General features: G+C 37.5%; 1 protein-coding gene across 1 annotated transcript in view; it reads right to left on the bottom strand.

Annotated features, from left to right (window-relative positions):
* Positions 1-416: 416 nt before the first annotated feature.
* The window catches only part of PPA1 (inorganic pyrophosphatase 1), a 36,787-nt gene continuing 21,227 nt past the window's right edge, over positions 417-15,976 (bottom strand). The window contains exons 6-11 of the mRNA XM_082854153.1: positions 12,628-12,754; positions 7,376-7,503; positions 7,015-7,100; positions 2,317-2,386; positions 1,156-1,195; positions 417-571 (exon numbers count right to left, since the gene is read on the bottom strand). Of these exons, the coding sequence (XP_082710279.1) occupies positions 540-571; positions 1,156-1,195; positions 2,317-2,386; positions 7,015-7,100; positions 7,376-7,503; positions 12,628-12,754 (483 nt within the window). The 3' untranslated portion in view covers positions 417-539. The remainder of the gene's footprint in view (positions 572-1,155; positions 1,196-2,316; positions 2,387-7,014; positions 7,101-7,375; positions 7,504-12,627; positions 12,755-15,976) is intronic.

Below are 15,976 nucleotides of genomic sequence, written 5' to 3'. Positions count from 1 at the left end.
TGGCTGATGGCTCACAATGGGATGATAGGAATTAGGTAAGAGTATAGTATCAAGACTGATGTAAATATAAGGGATTTCATTTTCAGGAGCCTACAAATAAAGTCAGTTTTAGTCTAATAAATAAAAGTGAATTATAAGATCATTCACAGAAAACAAATACCAAACAGCACCCAAGCCTGCTTGGTAGTGTTAGGCTTCAGATTAAAATAAAAATATCATAAACCAAGTTTCAATAAAATAATTTTATTTCCTAACACATGGCAAACATATACATCCAATACGTACTTATCTTGGACATTTATTCACAGATGACTTCCAAACTACAACTGTCTTGATATTTAAGCAGGAACTAAGTTATCTTAGTTGATATGAAAGATGCTTTTAGATGGATAACAGTATGGATATATTGGATTGGTCACAGCAGAATTTGATTGATTAGTTCTATAAATTTAAAGCTTGGAAAAGTTACTACTTTTGCATCTAATGCTTTCAGACGAAAAGGATGCAGCAGTATCAGCTTGTATTCCAGAGAAATTTCCTTAGTTTTTCTGGTGATGGAACCACTTATCCACTGTAGTCAGGGAAAAGAAAAAATTAGAATCCCTATTAGGAATCAAAATTATACCCAACATATAACAATGAATAATATATTTGCTTTAATGTATCCTCCTATGGATTACATTAAAACAAACCTACGTACATGCAAAGCTTCACTACAGCAAAAACAGGTAATTTACCAGTGTTTTCTTTTGGGCTGCTTTACTCTTGATGCTGATCCTATGGACATGCAATTCTCACAAGAAGAACCTTACAGAGAATTCTAACATCTAAAGGTGGAAAGAACTGTTTCCTGGGTGAAGCAGCCTGGGGCCAGATGGGGACGAAGAGCCCAGCCTGCTCCAACCTCCACAAGGCATCTACCAGGAACTCCGAGAACAGTGGGTCATGGTCATGCTGTCACAGCGGTGGCCCTAAATGTGGTAGGTACAGCCATTTTTCTTCCCACATATGCTACAGAACTCTAAAAAGCTTCTTCTCCCTGTCCTTCTCTTTCTCTGTATGTATGTGGTATGTAAGACTTATCTATAGATACAGATGTAATTTTCCACACATATGCATAATGTTGAACGTAATTTTACTAGATACAGATCTTACCATCTGTTGGTATTGTGCAGGCAGGTTCATGTGGTGGTAACTAAAATAAAATGTTAAAATGTATTAGTCTAATCCCAGAAAAAGAATAAGCTAAAAAAGTATACTGATACAAAAATTAAAAGGAATCTGAACAGAAGACAACTATCCCAATTTTTAGGTCCTAAAAATAATTTACAATAGATAGTAACAATGCAGAGCTTGCTCTACTGCTAAGAAATGCTAACAGATTCAAACCTCTTACCTTTTAATGACATACAGGAGAATAAATAAAAATAAATTTGTTACAGCAGAAACTAACACAACATTGTAAAGCAACTATACTCCAATTTAAAAAAAACCTACTTTTTGAAATAAAGAATTAAAAAACCAACATATGTATATATAAAGGTTTTATATATACACACATATATATAAAATGTAGGCAGAATGTTCTCATTGAAAAGTTATGATTGTTAACCAATGGCTTATCCCTTCCAATTTATCTTATTCATCTCAACTTTGTCAAAATTCATATATAAATAAAATAAATCTAAATGTATTGGCTTCATCATTAAATTGTCCTTTTCCCTTGTATTACCCTGTTTACAAGGCTGTAAAGTCAGACCTCATTTTCATTTGTTTTCCTTATTTAATATTGTAAATGAGAATAACTTTAGACAATCTTCAGTCTTCAGGTTAATACAAATCAGATCATTAAAAATAATACAAAAACAAAATTATTTCTTTGATGGACAGTTTACTTCCTCACATGAAATTCTCCTCTAGGACTATAAACCACTCCTGCAATGGTACCTGAAATTTGGTAACTTTTTCATTCCTTGCTATGACCAAGTCAAATAAGTTCCCATTGGTACTTTTGTGAAAAATGGCTTATGATAAGTACTCAGGCACTTGGGTTACTTAGAACATTCTGGAGTCATTTTGATTTTTACAAATTGTCCTACTTTGTTATCTGCCCAATATAGTGTTGGCTAGGACCCTCCTCAGGTTTCCCCTCAGTCAAATGTCTACTTGTATTTATGGTTTGTAATTTCAAGATCTTACATTGTAATATGTGTACAGGACATCCTCAAATATTTATTGAAGGTACTTTCCCTCCCCATTCAACACCCCATTTTTTGGCCACCAGGCGTGTTCTTTTTCAAGGAAACCTTTACTTACAGCTTCCACAATGGCTTTGGCAGCATCAGGATCACACTGGAAGGGGCTCTCAAACACTGTGGTATTCATGCTATTGAACAAAGGAAAATTGTCATGAGTCACAGTAACAAAAACTTCTCTCTTATTAAAACTCTCTCTTGTTAAAAATAACAAGATGAAGGTGGTAGGCCAGATGAGATTCAAGTCTGGCTTAGTTGAAAGCTTTCTCACCTATATTAAATATTCTAATTATTTAATATACAGCTATTCTTGTGGTCAATTTTACTCAAATCCCTTAACAAGTTCAGATTTTAAAGTATGTGATTGAATGCAGTGTAATTCTCAATGAAAGAGCTAAGATGCAAATGAAAATGACAAACATATCTTTCCTAATTAGATAAAATGAAAAAAACAAAAAACAAAAAAATCCAGTTTCTGTCAGTGTTGACATCTGAGATAGACACTCCTGGCAGGAGTAACACCTGGTTCAATATTCCTGAAAAATAATCTGGTAAAATGTGTCCACAACAAAATAAAAAAAGAAAAAGTAAGAGACAAAAAGCAAACAAAAAAATGTGTCTAAAACCTTTTAAAACCTTTTAAAAAGCACATACTCTTTGATAGATAAATTCCACACCTCAGAACTCAGAGATTTAAACTATGATGTACAAAGATGTTCAACATACACGATTTCACTACTGGTAAGAGTGAAAACTTGGAAGTAACCAAAATGTCCAACAACAGGGATGATTAAAAATGATTTATCCATGAGATGGAATATTACACAGATGGAATGTTATATAGTAGGAAAGTATTATATTCTTAATGACATGAGAAATGCTTATGGTGTTAACTTTTTTAAACCATAAAACAAATTTTATATACAATATGATCCTAATTATTTTTGAAAATATTATACTTATACACAAAGGACTGTAAAAAGAAAAAACTCTAAATGTTAATAAGAGTATCTATGGGAAAACTGTGATTAAAATGATTTTTTAAAAACTTTTTTTGGTTAACTATAGTTCAAAATTTCCTATGTATTAAATTATTGTGTATTATTATAACATGGGTATGATCAGAAATATTCTGTTAAAATGAAAAATAAATATCTTCAGTTACCTGCCACTTAACATGCATTAAGCCCATTTCCATAGAAATAATAGGACACCACAAAATAGAGAAGTTATTAAAAGCAAAGTCTCATGATTGTACATTTTCACACAAATGTGTAAGTGTGCTCAGTTTTTCTTGTTTGTGGAGAGACACTGTTTGCATTTTACAGGACATTATTCTGACTTACAGAACAGAAGATTCCTGAGAATTATTTTTACATTAGGATTTTCTCATAATCAGAAAAAAATCTTACTACCCAGATAAACTGACATGTATAAAAAAAAGTAATACACATATATAGTTAGAAAATTCAGAAAGTCACAAATTGAAAGCCTCTCTCCCTCCCATCTCCAAATGGTTGTCTCCAAAGGCAATCATTATCTATAGCTCTTGTTTCCCTCCAGAAAAAAAAATTTAAATATAAACAGATGCTGGGGTGTGTGTGTGTATCTCACCTTGCATAAATGGGATCATACTAAATATACTACTATGGACTTTGCTTTTCTCACTTAATATATTTTGGTTGTCTTTCCTTATCAACATAGAGAGAACTTTTTTTTTTTTTTTCTGTGACATATACCGTTCTATTATATGGATGTGCTTAACCATTACATTTTGGTTGTTTCTAACTTTTTGCTATTATAAATGACACTGCAATGAACATCCTTATACATAAATCTTTTGGGACTATATCTATAGGATACATTCCTAGTAGTGGTTCTACAAAGAAATACATGCATTAAAAATTTTGGGCTGAATATTGTCAAATTGCCCTTCACAAAGGTTGTACCCATTTAAACTCTCACCAACCATATAGACAGATAGATAGATAGATAGATAGACAGATAGATAGATATAGATATAGATATTCTTGCCATCCCAGCTATCATTTAATTTTTTAAAATTTTGCAAAGCTACTGGGGGATAACACTATCTTTCTGAGCTGCATTTTAAATTATAAAATGAGGACTTCTCTGGTGGCACAATGGTTAAGAATCCGCCTGCCAATGCAGCGGACACAGGTTCAATCTCTGGTCTGGGAAGATCCCACATGCTGCGGAGCAACTAAGCCCATGTGCTACAACTACTGAGCCTGCACTCTAGAGCCCACGTGCTGCACCTACTGAGCCCGCGTGCTGCAACTACTGAAGCCCGCACGCCTAGAGCCCATGCTCTGCAACAAGAGAAGCCACCTCAATGGAAAGCCTGTGCACCGCAACGAACAGTAGCCCCCGCTCACCACAACTAGAGAAAGCCCGCGCACAGCAACAAAGACCCAACACGGCCAAAAAAAAAAAGAATAAACTAATTCCACTACGAATGAAATAAACAAATCCTGAAAGAATTTATTAAAAAAATTATAACATGAGACTGTACATCTTCTTATCTGTAAATTTTCTTTTTTTACCTGTTCCTCTCCTTCTATTGAATTATTCTTTTTCTTATCAATTAGAATAAGCTATTTATAAATTAAGGAATTTAGCCCTTTGTCGTGTTGTTTAAGCAGAAACTGGGAAAAATTGTCTCCTGATACATAAAAAAATAATACCACAAGTAAATCTTTCTTCTATGGAGTTTGAGTTTGTCTTCTGTTTGGAAAGGTCTTCCCTATTACAAGCTAATGAATAAATTCACCTATACTTTTTCTAGAATTTTCTCACATTACAATTTATCTGTCTGTAATTAAATGCTGATGTAAGACTAGGGTTACAAACCCTAGTTTGCAGCCAGCACCCAGTTAACATGTGGATATAAAGTAGTTGGAGGTAAGAACACTGGTGCTGGGTTGCTTGCACAGGGCACTTGTGGAGCACCTGCCTGGTTACAGCACCTTTCCAAAATGAAACGGCCACAGCCATGAGGGTGGTTGCCAGTGTGTATATCTGGCGTAAGGAATGTAAGGAGTGAGATAGAGATCTAGTCTTATTTTCTTCCTAAACAGTGGTTGGTCCAAACCACTCATTTAAAACACCTTCTTTATTATAAATTGAATTCCCATACATCTTTAGATCTACTTTAGGTCTATCAAACTCTAACAGAACTGAATAATTTGACTTTCTTCGTCAGTACCAAATTCTTAGTAAAACAATATTACTAAACAGTACCAAAATAATTAACACTCTTCCTCACCACCACTACCCTTACTTTTTTCAGAACTTCCCTTGTTATTCTGAGATGCAGATTTTTTCTAGATGAAACTGAATGTTATTCATGAATATATACCTTTCTATTTAACATCTTTTATATTTCTCAGTAGAGTCAAACTTTTCTTCTTCTGGGTCCTTCAGGTTTCTTATTTATACTGTGTTTTTTTTTAAATACTATTCTACATGAGATCTTTTCCTCCATTATAGTTTCTGTTACACTTCATATAGAAAGCTAGCCATGTACGTATATACTCATTTTGTAATTATTCACCTTGCTGAGTTCTTTTTTCTAGGGTTTTCTGGGTACACAATCATATCATCTGCAACAATTTGCTCCCCCTTTTCCAATATTCCTGCATCTTCTTTCTCTTATTTACTTCATCAACTAGTATTTCCAGAACAACACTAGTTAAGTGGTTATGGTGGGCATTCCTTTATAAGCTTTAAAAGAGGAAGTACTGTACTAAAAATGATCTGGGGCCAGACAGACTTGGATGCGAGTCCTAACTCCAAAATGCTTACTGTGGTATGACTTTGGTTAAGTTTAATCTCCCTGCATCTGTGTTGCAGGCTTGGCAAATATTAACTGCTCAGTCATATTAGCTATTATTAGTAGTAGTAGTTAATTCAGTGTGCATAGTAGATCCTGGTTTAGTTGTAATGAACCTTACATATTCACATCAGAGAACACCAACCCTTGAACTCAACCTGATTATACCCATCCCATTCTGAGCACCCTGATGCTAGGCAGGTTTTCCCGATTAGCCTTACAAAGCTCTGATCTCACTGCGCCCTTTATAGTTTTAGTTTGTACTTATTCAGAGAGTATCTTGTGGCATTTTTCAGTTGTTTATATAGTTACCTTCTGTAAAGAAAAAAAATGTTGCCTGCCATTCCAGTTCTACAAGGATCAAGCCATTAGCCACTACAGTCACCCATGGACAGTGAGCCCTGAGGGGAATTCAGGATGAAGAAAACCAGGAAACATTTGGGTATATTGGCCCCTAGATAGTTAACATGCATTTCTAAGAAAAAATTTCACATGACCCCAGATTCTTGCCTCTTCCCATACATAGAAAAACACTAAAATCATTAACTCAAGAGGTCTCTTCTTTATGAATAGCAGTAATCTTTTTATGCTTGACTACATGTTTTCCCGGCAAAAAAGTTCATATATATCCTGGCTCCTCCCTTATCTCTCCAGAGCAGTTCCTCAGAGCTATCTGAGAGGCTATCTTCCGGGCTACAGTCCTCGAATAAAACTTAACTCACAACCTTCCCGTTGTGTAGTTTTTCTTTCAGTCTACACTTCCTACTGACTTAATAAGCATTGACAAAACCAGTCTCTTTCCCTAAGTGAATGTAACGGTGGAGTATGTTAAGGTAATTAAAACCTCTGGAGTAAGCTAGTCTGCTTTGTGTGTTAAACATGCAGAAAAGAGTTAATGCTTACCAACTGATTCCTTTTCCATCAGTTTTCTTAGTCACTAATGCTCTCCAATAGTCATGAGTGCTTTTAATAATATCAATTGCAAAGTCCTATAATTTGAAGAGATATACGTTAGAATAACAGAAACGTGTTCTTTTCTTATTCTCGATATTTTCCCAAAGCCTGATAACTTAGTCTCTTTTGAATCACTTCTTTCTATCAAAAATGGAAGAAATCATTTAAATGAATAAATCAACATCAAGCCTGTCGTGTGTCTTTAGACATCTGTTTTATGATGATATTGTCTTTAGATGGTAACAATATGGTTAAATTATAAGTCTCAATACAAATAGGCCTAAAGCTACAGTTCTGAGTGACACATTACCTTATCTTTAAATTCTGCATCGAAAGCAAACTGGTTCTCAGGTTTTCCATCAGGAACCTTGTACCTTCTAAACCAGTCCACAGTAGCTTCCAGGTAGCCAGGTTTCAGCCGCTTGACATCATTAATATCTAAGAAGAGAATAAGATTCTCTTCTCAGATTGCAAGATGTGTATGTAATTATTTATGCATTCAATAAAAATATCAAGTGCGTACTTTGAAAGAGCTACGGGATGGATTATCAAAAACTTTCAAGACAATGTTAGAGCTAACACCTTGTTGAGAAGAGAACACATACACACATTAAAAGGAAATCATCGGGGCTTCCCTGGTGGCGCAGTGGTTAAGAATCCACCTGCCAGTGCAGGGGACACAGGTTTGAGCCCTGATCTGGGAAGATCCCACATGCCACAGAGCAACTAAGCCCCTGCGCCACAACTACTGAGCCTGCGCCCTAGAGCCCTTGAGCCACAACTGCTGAGCCCTTGCACCACAACTACTGAAGCCTGCGCGCCTAGAGCCCATGCTCTGCAACAAGAGAAGCCACCACAGTGAGAAGCCTGGGCACTGCAGCGAAGAGTAGCTCCCGCTCGCCTCAACTAGAGAAAGCCCGCGAAGCAACTAAGACCCAACGCAGCCAAAAATAAATTAAATAAATAAATAAAAGGAAATCATCTAGTGTCTTAAAATAGCTCTGACATTAAGTATACTAAGAGAACAATCAGTACCATAGTGACTCCTACTAGATAAGAGAAGGGAGAAATAACTGGCAGCGACATAATGAGAATAGTTCGGCAGGTGCACATAACTTCTAAGAGACGGACAGAAGATACCAAAAGACAGGTTGAGGCTGTATTCGAGGATCACACCCCAATTACATACAAAAAGGCAAGAAAAATGCATTATACATATTCATTGATAGGTTACATATTAAATGTGAATAGGCTTTTCTCACTCTACAGTATAGGCATTCAGTATCACAATACTTTAGTTCTGGCCAACAAAAAAAAAGTGTCCTGTGTAAAAAAACTTTTAAAAGTTTCTGTACAGCCATTAACAGTGCCTAGCCTCAATGTCATCAAACTCAAGTTTAAATGACTGAACTGCTTCTCCATGCAAACAAATATTAGATACATGTGCAAAAAAAAAAAAAAAATTCCACCAGGAAAATTGTAATTGGAAGGAGGAATACATTCAACAACAGCTTATTTATATTTCTATAAAATAACTTTGCTTAAGCCTAGTTTATAATCTACATAGTTAAAGAATACCATGCATTTTATTATCAGGGTACCACTAAAAGTATGGAAAGGTTACAAACTGAACTGGGAAATGTTTAAACACTGATAAATTTCAAGGAACTTAGAATTTATATAAAACATATCACCTGATACAGAAATAGTTTGAAAATCCAGAAATCCAAAATACAAGTGTAGGGTATCTTCCAACAAATTTTCCATCCAGTTCTATTCCTTAGGAATACCAACTGGGTGTCCGACAATTCAATTATGACACTATCTAACTGGAGTTAGCATCAATTCCCACAGTCAGAGGGTTCAGTTCCACAAGACTGATCCCACTTCAGACGCTGGTCACCAAGTCCCAGGCCACCCATACTTCTGACCAACAGCTGTAAATCAGAGTTCCCTACAACTCTCTCCTCAGGTTTGATAATTTGCTAGAACGACTCACAAAACTCAAGAAAACACTGTGCTATGTTTACTGGTTTAGTATAAAGGATACAACTCAGAAACAGTCCAATGGAGGAGATGCATAGGGCACAGTATGCAGGGTGCATAGTTTCCATGCCCTCTGGTGGGGAGGCGTGCCACCCTCCCAGCAATTCAGTGTGTTCACCAACTTACAAGTGCTCTACATCTCGTGACTCCAGACTTTTTATGGAGCCTCCCCTCCCGATCCCAGAGGTCAGTGGTTGGGGCTGGAGGTTCCCACCCTCTAATCATTCAGTTTTTCTGTTGACTGAACTGGTCTGAGGCTAGCTAGGACCGTAAGTCACCGTAAGTCACCTTATTAGCATAAGTCACCGTAAGTCACCTTATTAGCATAAACTCAGGGGTGATGAAAGGGGCTCATTATGAATAAAAAAGACACTCGTCACTCAGGAAAGTCCAAGTGTTTTAGGAGTTCCTTGCCAGGTACTGGAGACAAAGATCAAACATATTTTTGTATTACATTGCAGCAAGGAAAAATATAACAGTTGATTAACTCACTGACTGTGAACCAGGTATTGAAAGGTATGCTGGATCCTGACTAGGGAACTGTGAACACCAGACCCAGAGGAAAAAAGTAGGAGAAAAGAACTCAGTCAATTTTTGTTCCTCCAGTTGTACATTGTACAGGTACAGACAAAGCCAGTGGTCTGCAGAGCTCCCTGAACTGCCTGCCACATCAAGATCCTACCAAAGACAAGGACTCCCCTGGCAGTCCAGTGGTTAGGACTCCGTGCTTTCATTGCCAAGGGCCCGGGTTCACTCCCTGGTCAGGGAACTAAGATCTCACAAACCACATGGCAAAAAAACCCAAACAAAAAAACCCCCCAGGATTAAAATATAAAAATAGCCCCCCCAAAAGTCACTGGATTTCAGAATAAAATAAATTAAAAAAAAAAAAAAGATCCTACCAAAGACAGCACCAGTTCTGTGCTGTTCCCTGGATTCAGCCTCTAACCAGCATGCAACCATGTGCATAAAATGCTCAATTTCCTGATGCCCACAATTGAGGCAGAAGGGTCACTGGCTGTCGTGGGCTCACAATAACAAAGGGGATCAACATGGCCAACTTGGTTGCTTTACTGGGTAGGCCATCCTCTTCCATGGCTCTGTGTGTATCCCTCCCAAAGTTGTGGCTTGTCAAGAGTTCTACTCTTAGTTAGTTCTACCTAATACCCTTCCAGTTATAACTGATGATGGACATTGCCTTAGGCTGACATTTAAGGAAAGCTGCATACTGCTTGCATCATGGGGCCAACCCCCCAGAGAAAATTTTAGGGTCCTAATAACCTCTACTGCAGGGAAATGACACCCAGAAAATTGTGCTGATGTAATGATGGCGTGGCTTCATTAACTGTGGCCAAAGCACGCTATTTAGCATGTGCACTCTTGTGTAAATAGCACATCTGAAAATGGACACACATTCCTACATTTAGAATCAGAGCTAAATGTCGGAATGCATTCTCATCGTACAAAATTTAGTCAATACAGAAGTATCTGAAACAAAAAGTCAGACTCTTTCATCTTTCTTCCCAATGTACTATTAAAGGTTGGCGTTAAAAAAAAAAAAAAAAGGTTGGCGTTGAGTCCTTTTTAAATGAGTTTGCATATAATTTGCATATATTTAAATATATATGAGATCGTACTCTGTAAAACAGCAGAAAGAAATAATGTAAGTGCTATATTTATAAAATTCTTAGAAGGAAACATAACTAAGTCTTTGTGACCTTGGATTAGGCAATGGTTTCTTAGATAATGATACCAAAAGCACAAGCAATAAAAGAATAGACTACATCAAAACGAAAAACTTGAGTGCTTCAAAGGATACCATTAAGAAAACTAAAGGACAGGGCTTCCCTGGTGGCGCAGTGGTTGAGAGTCCGCCTGCTGATGCAGGGGACGCGGGTTTGTGCCCCGGTCCGGGAGGATCCCGCGTGCCGCGCGGCGGCTGGGCCCATGAGCCATGGCCGCTGAGCCTGTACTCCGCAACGGAAGAGGCCACAACAGTGAGAGGCCCACGTACCGCAAAAAAAAAAAAAAAAAAGAAAAAAAGAAAATGAAAGGACAAATCCACAAAATGTAAGAAAATACAGACAAATCATATATCTGATAAAGGTTTAGTATCCAAAACATGTAAGTACTCTTATAACTCAAAAATAAAAAGACACACCCCACTAGAAGGGTTATAATTTAAAAAGATAAATAACAACTAGTGCTGGCAAAGAAGTAGAAAAATCGGAACCTTATGCACTGCTGGCAGGACTGTAAGATGGTGCAGCCGCTTTGGTAAAAAGTTTGGCAGTTTCTCAAGAGGCTAAACATAAGAGTTACCATATGACTCAGGAACTCCACTCCTAGGTATATACACCCAAGAGGATTAAAAACACACGTCCACACAAAAACTTGTACAGGAATGTTCATAGCAGCTGCATTATTCCTAATAGCCAAAAACAACCCAAATGTCCATCAACAGATGAATGGACAAACAAAATGTGATATATATCTATATAATAGAATATAACTCAGCCATTAAAAAAATGAGTACTGATACATGCTACAACATGGATGAACCTAGAAAACCTTATGCTAAGTAAAAGAAACCTGACACAAAAAGGCCACATACTTTACAATTCCATGTATATGAAATATCCAGAATAGGCAAATTCATGGACACAGAAAGCAGATTAGTGGTTGTCGGGTCCTGGGAGGAGGAGGGAACAGGGAGTGACTACTAAAAGGTACAGAGTTTCTCTTTGGGGTGATGTAAATGTTCTAGAATGAGATGAGTGGTGAGTTGCACAACACTGTGAATGTACTAAATGCCACTGAATTGTACACTTTAAAATAGTTCAAATGGTGAATTTTATGTTATGTTAATTTCACCACCGAAAAAAAAAGGGAATGAAGTACTGATACACGTTACAATGTGGATGAACCTTGAAACCAGTATGCTAGCTGAAAGAAGCCGGATATCATGTGACCCCATTTATGTGAAATTTTCAGAATAGGAAAATCCATAAAGACAGACAATAGACTGGTAGTCGTCAGGGACTGAGCGATGTGGGGATAGGGGGTGACTGCTAATGGATATGGGGCTTCCTGTCAGAGTGGTGAAAATGTTCTGGAATTAGATAGTGGTGATGGTTAACAGACTAGTGTATGTATCAAAACCCATAGAACTGTACACTTTAAGATGGTGAATTTTATGGCATGTGGATTATATCTCAGTTTTCAAATTTTTAAAAATAAATAAATACAGCAACTAAGTGTTAGCATGTGGGGAAGGAAAGAAGAAAACAGGAAATACAAACTACCAGATTTGCTCTTTCCTGGAATGAAGGAGAAAGTTTACTTAGTTAACCACAGAAGTTCAGTAGTAGAAATAACAATGCTTTGTTAAATGTTTTGCTCCTCCATTCTTTAACAGTTTGAAGGCATGGGCTTACAACTCTGTCATTACAGGTTAAGTTTGGTGCTGGGTAAGATTTAGGTATAAAGACTTCAGACCCTACAAATATTTCTTACCGTTATAATTGGCTGCATCAGGATCATCCACGTTAATGGCAATGACTTTCCAGTCGGTTTCCCCTTCATCGATCATAGCCAGTATGCCCAGAACTTTCACCCTGATTATTTCCCCTCTTGCACATACCTGAAAGTCAAAAAACACAGCCAGATCAATACTACAGAATGAAACTTTGGAAGAAAAGTTTTACTTGGTGGATAATAGGAAATGAGGAAGACGCCAAATTTCTGCAAACTTAAGATTGTTCCTTTAAGCAATTTTTAAAAAGCTAGGAGGGACCTTCAAGATGGAGGAGGAGTAATATGTGGAGATCCACCTTCCACCCCACAAATACATCAAAAATACACCTACATGTGGAACAACTCCTACAGAACACCTACTGAATGCTGGCAGAAGACCTCAGACTTCCCCAGAGGGTCTTGGTGCTCCAGCCAGGTGTCAGGCCAGAGCCTCTGAGGTGGGAGAGGCGAATTCAGGACACTGGATCACCAGAGACCTCCTGGCCCCACGTAATATCAATCAGCGAGAGCTCTCCCAGAGATCTCTGTCTCAAAGCTAAGACCCAGCTCCATTCAATGACCAGCAAGCTCCAGTGCTGGATACACCATGACAAACAACAAGCAAGACAGGAAAACAACCCCACCCATTAGCAGAGAGGCTGTCTAAAATCATACTAAGTTCACAGACACTCCAAAACACGCCACCGGATGCGATCCTGCCCACCAGAAAGACAAGATCCAGCCTCATCCACCAGACCACAGGCACCAGTCCCCCCAACCAGGAAGCCTACACAAGCCACTGAACCAACCTTACCCACTGGGCACAGACACCAAAAATAATAGGAACTACGAACCTGCAGCCTGTGAAAAGGACACCCCAAACACTGTAAGTTAAGCAAAATGAGAAGACAGAGAAATATGCAGCAGATGAAGGAGCAAGGTAAAAACCCACCAGACCAAACAAATGAAGAGGAAATAGGCAGTCTACCCGGAAAAGAATTGAGAGTAATGATAGTAAAGATGATCCAAAATCCTGGAACTAGAATGGAGAAAATAAAGAAACGTTTAACAAGAACCTAGAAGAACTAAAGAGCAAACAAACAATGACAAACAACACAATAAATGAAATTAAAAATTCTCTAGAAGGAGTCAACGGCAGAATAATGGAGGCAGAAGAACGAATAAGTGACCTGGAAGATAAAATAGTGGAAATAACTACCGCAGAGCAGAATAAAGAAAAAAGAATGAAAAGAATTGAGGAAAGTTTCGGAGACCTCTGGGACAACATTAAATGCACCAACATTCGAATTATAGGGGTCCCAGAAGAAGAAGAGAAAAAGAAAGGGACTGAGAAAATACTTGAAGAGATTATAATTGAAAATTTCCCTAATATGGGAAAGGAGAGAGTCTATCAAGTCCAGGGAAGAACAGAGAGTCCCATACAGGAAAAATCCAAGGAGAAACACACCAAGACACATATTAATCAAACTATCAAAAATTAAATACAAAGAAAAAATATTAAAAGAAGCAAGGGAGGGCTTCTCTGGTGGTGTAGTGGTTAAGAATCCCCTTGCCAATGCAGGAGACACGGGTTCGAGCCCTGGTCCAGGAAGATCTCACATGCTGCAGAGCAACTAAAGCCCGTGCACCAAAACTACTGAGCCTGCGCTCTAGAGCCTTCAAGCCAAGCTACTGAAGTCCGCGTGCCTAGAGCCCATGCTCCGCAACAACAGAAGCCACCACAATGAGAAGCCCGCGCACCGCAACAAAGAGTAGCCCCTGCTCACCGCAACTAGAGAAAGCCTGCACACAGCAACGAAGACCCAACGCAGCCCAAAATAAATAAATTTATTTTTAAAAAAAGCAGCAAGGGGAAAGCAACAAATAACATACAAAGAAATTCCCATAAGGTTAACAGCTGATCTTTCAGCAGAAACTCTGCAAGCCAGAAGGGAGTGGCAGGACACATTTAAAGTGATGAAAGGGAAAAACCTACAATGAAGATTACTCTACCCAGCAAGGATCTCAACCAGATTCGAAGGAGAAATTAAAACCTTTACAGACAAGCAAAAGCTAAGAGAATTCAGCACCACCAAACCAGCTTTACAACAAATGCTAAAGGAAATTCTCTAGGCAGGAAACACAACAGAAGGAAAAGGCCTACAATAACAAACCCAAAACAATTAAGAAAATGGTAATAGGACCATACATATGGATAATTACCTTAAATGTAAATGGATTAAATGCTCCCACCAAAAGACATAGACTGGCTGAATGGATACAAAAACAAGACCCATATATATGCTGTCTGCAAGAGACCCATTTCAGACCTAGGGACCCATGCAGACTGAAAGTGAGGGGATGGAAAAAGATATTCCATGCAAATGGAAATCAAAAGAAAGCTGGAGTAGTAATTCTCATATCAGACAAAATAGAGTTTAAAATAAAGACTATTACAAGAGATGAAGAAGGATACTACATAATGATCAAGGGATCAGACCAAGAGTATATAACAATTGTAAATATTTATGCACCCAACATAGAAGCACCTCAATACATAAGGCAAATGCTAACAGCCATAAAAGGGGAAATTGACAGTAACACAATAATAGTAGGGGACTTTAACACCCCACTTTCACCAATGGACAGATCATCCAAAATGAAAATAAATAAGGAAACAAGCTTTTAATGATACATTAAACAAGATGGACTTAACTGATATTTATAGGACATTCCATCCAAAAACAACAGAATACACTTTCTTCTCAAGTGTTCACAGAAGATTCTCCAGGATAGATCATACCTTGGGTTACAAATCAAGCTTTAAATTTAAGAAAATTGAAAATGTATCAAGTACCTTTTCTGACCACAATGCTATGTGACTAGATATCAGTTACAGGAAAAAAACTGTAAAAAATACAAACACATGGAGGCTAAACAATATGCTACTAAATAACCAAGAAATCACTGAAGAAATCAAAGAGGAAATTAAAAAACACCTAGAAACAAATGACAATGAAAACACAATGACCCAAAACCTATGCAATGCAGCAAAAGCAGTTCTAAGAGGGAAGTTTATAGCAATACAATCCTACCTCAAGAAACAAGAAAAATCTCAAATAAACAATCTAACCTTACACCTAAAGCAATTAGAGAATGAAGAACAAAAAAACCCCCAAAGTTAGCAGAAGGAAAGAAATCATAAAGATCAGATCAGAAATAAATGAAAAAGAAATGAAGGAAACGATAGCAAAGATCAATAAAACTAAAAGCTGGTTCTTTGAGAAGATAAACAAAATTGATAAACCATCAGCCAGACTCATCAAAAAAAAAAAGGGGAGAAGACTCA

This window comes from Leucopleurus acutus (genome assembly GCF_964270905.1).
Source record: "Leucopleurus acutus genome assembly, chromosome: 14".
Classification (NCBI taxonomy): Eukaryota; Metazoa; Chordata; class Mammalia; order Artiodactyla; family Delphinidae; genus Leucopleurus; species Leucopleurus acutus.
The sequence above is the reverse complement of the archived record's forward strand: the minus strand, read 5'-3'. Positions and strand labels throughout refer to the sequence as shown.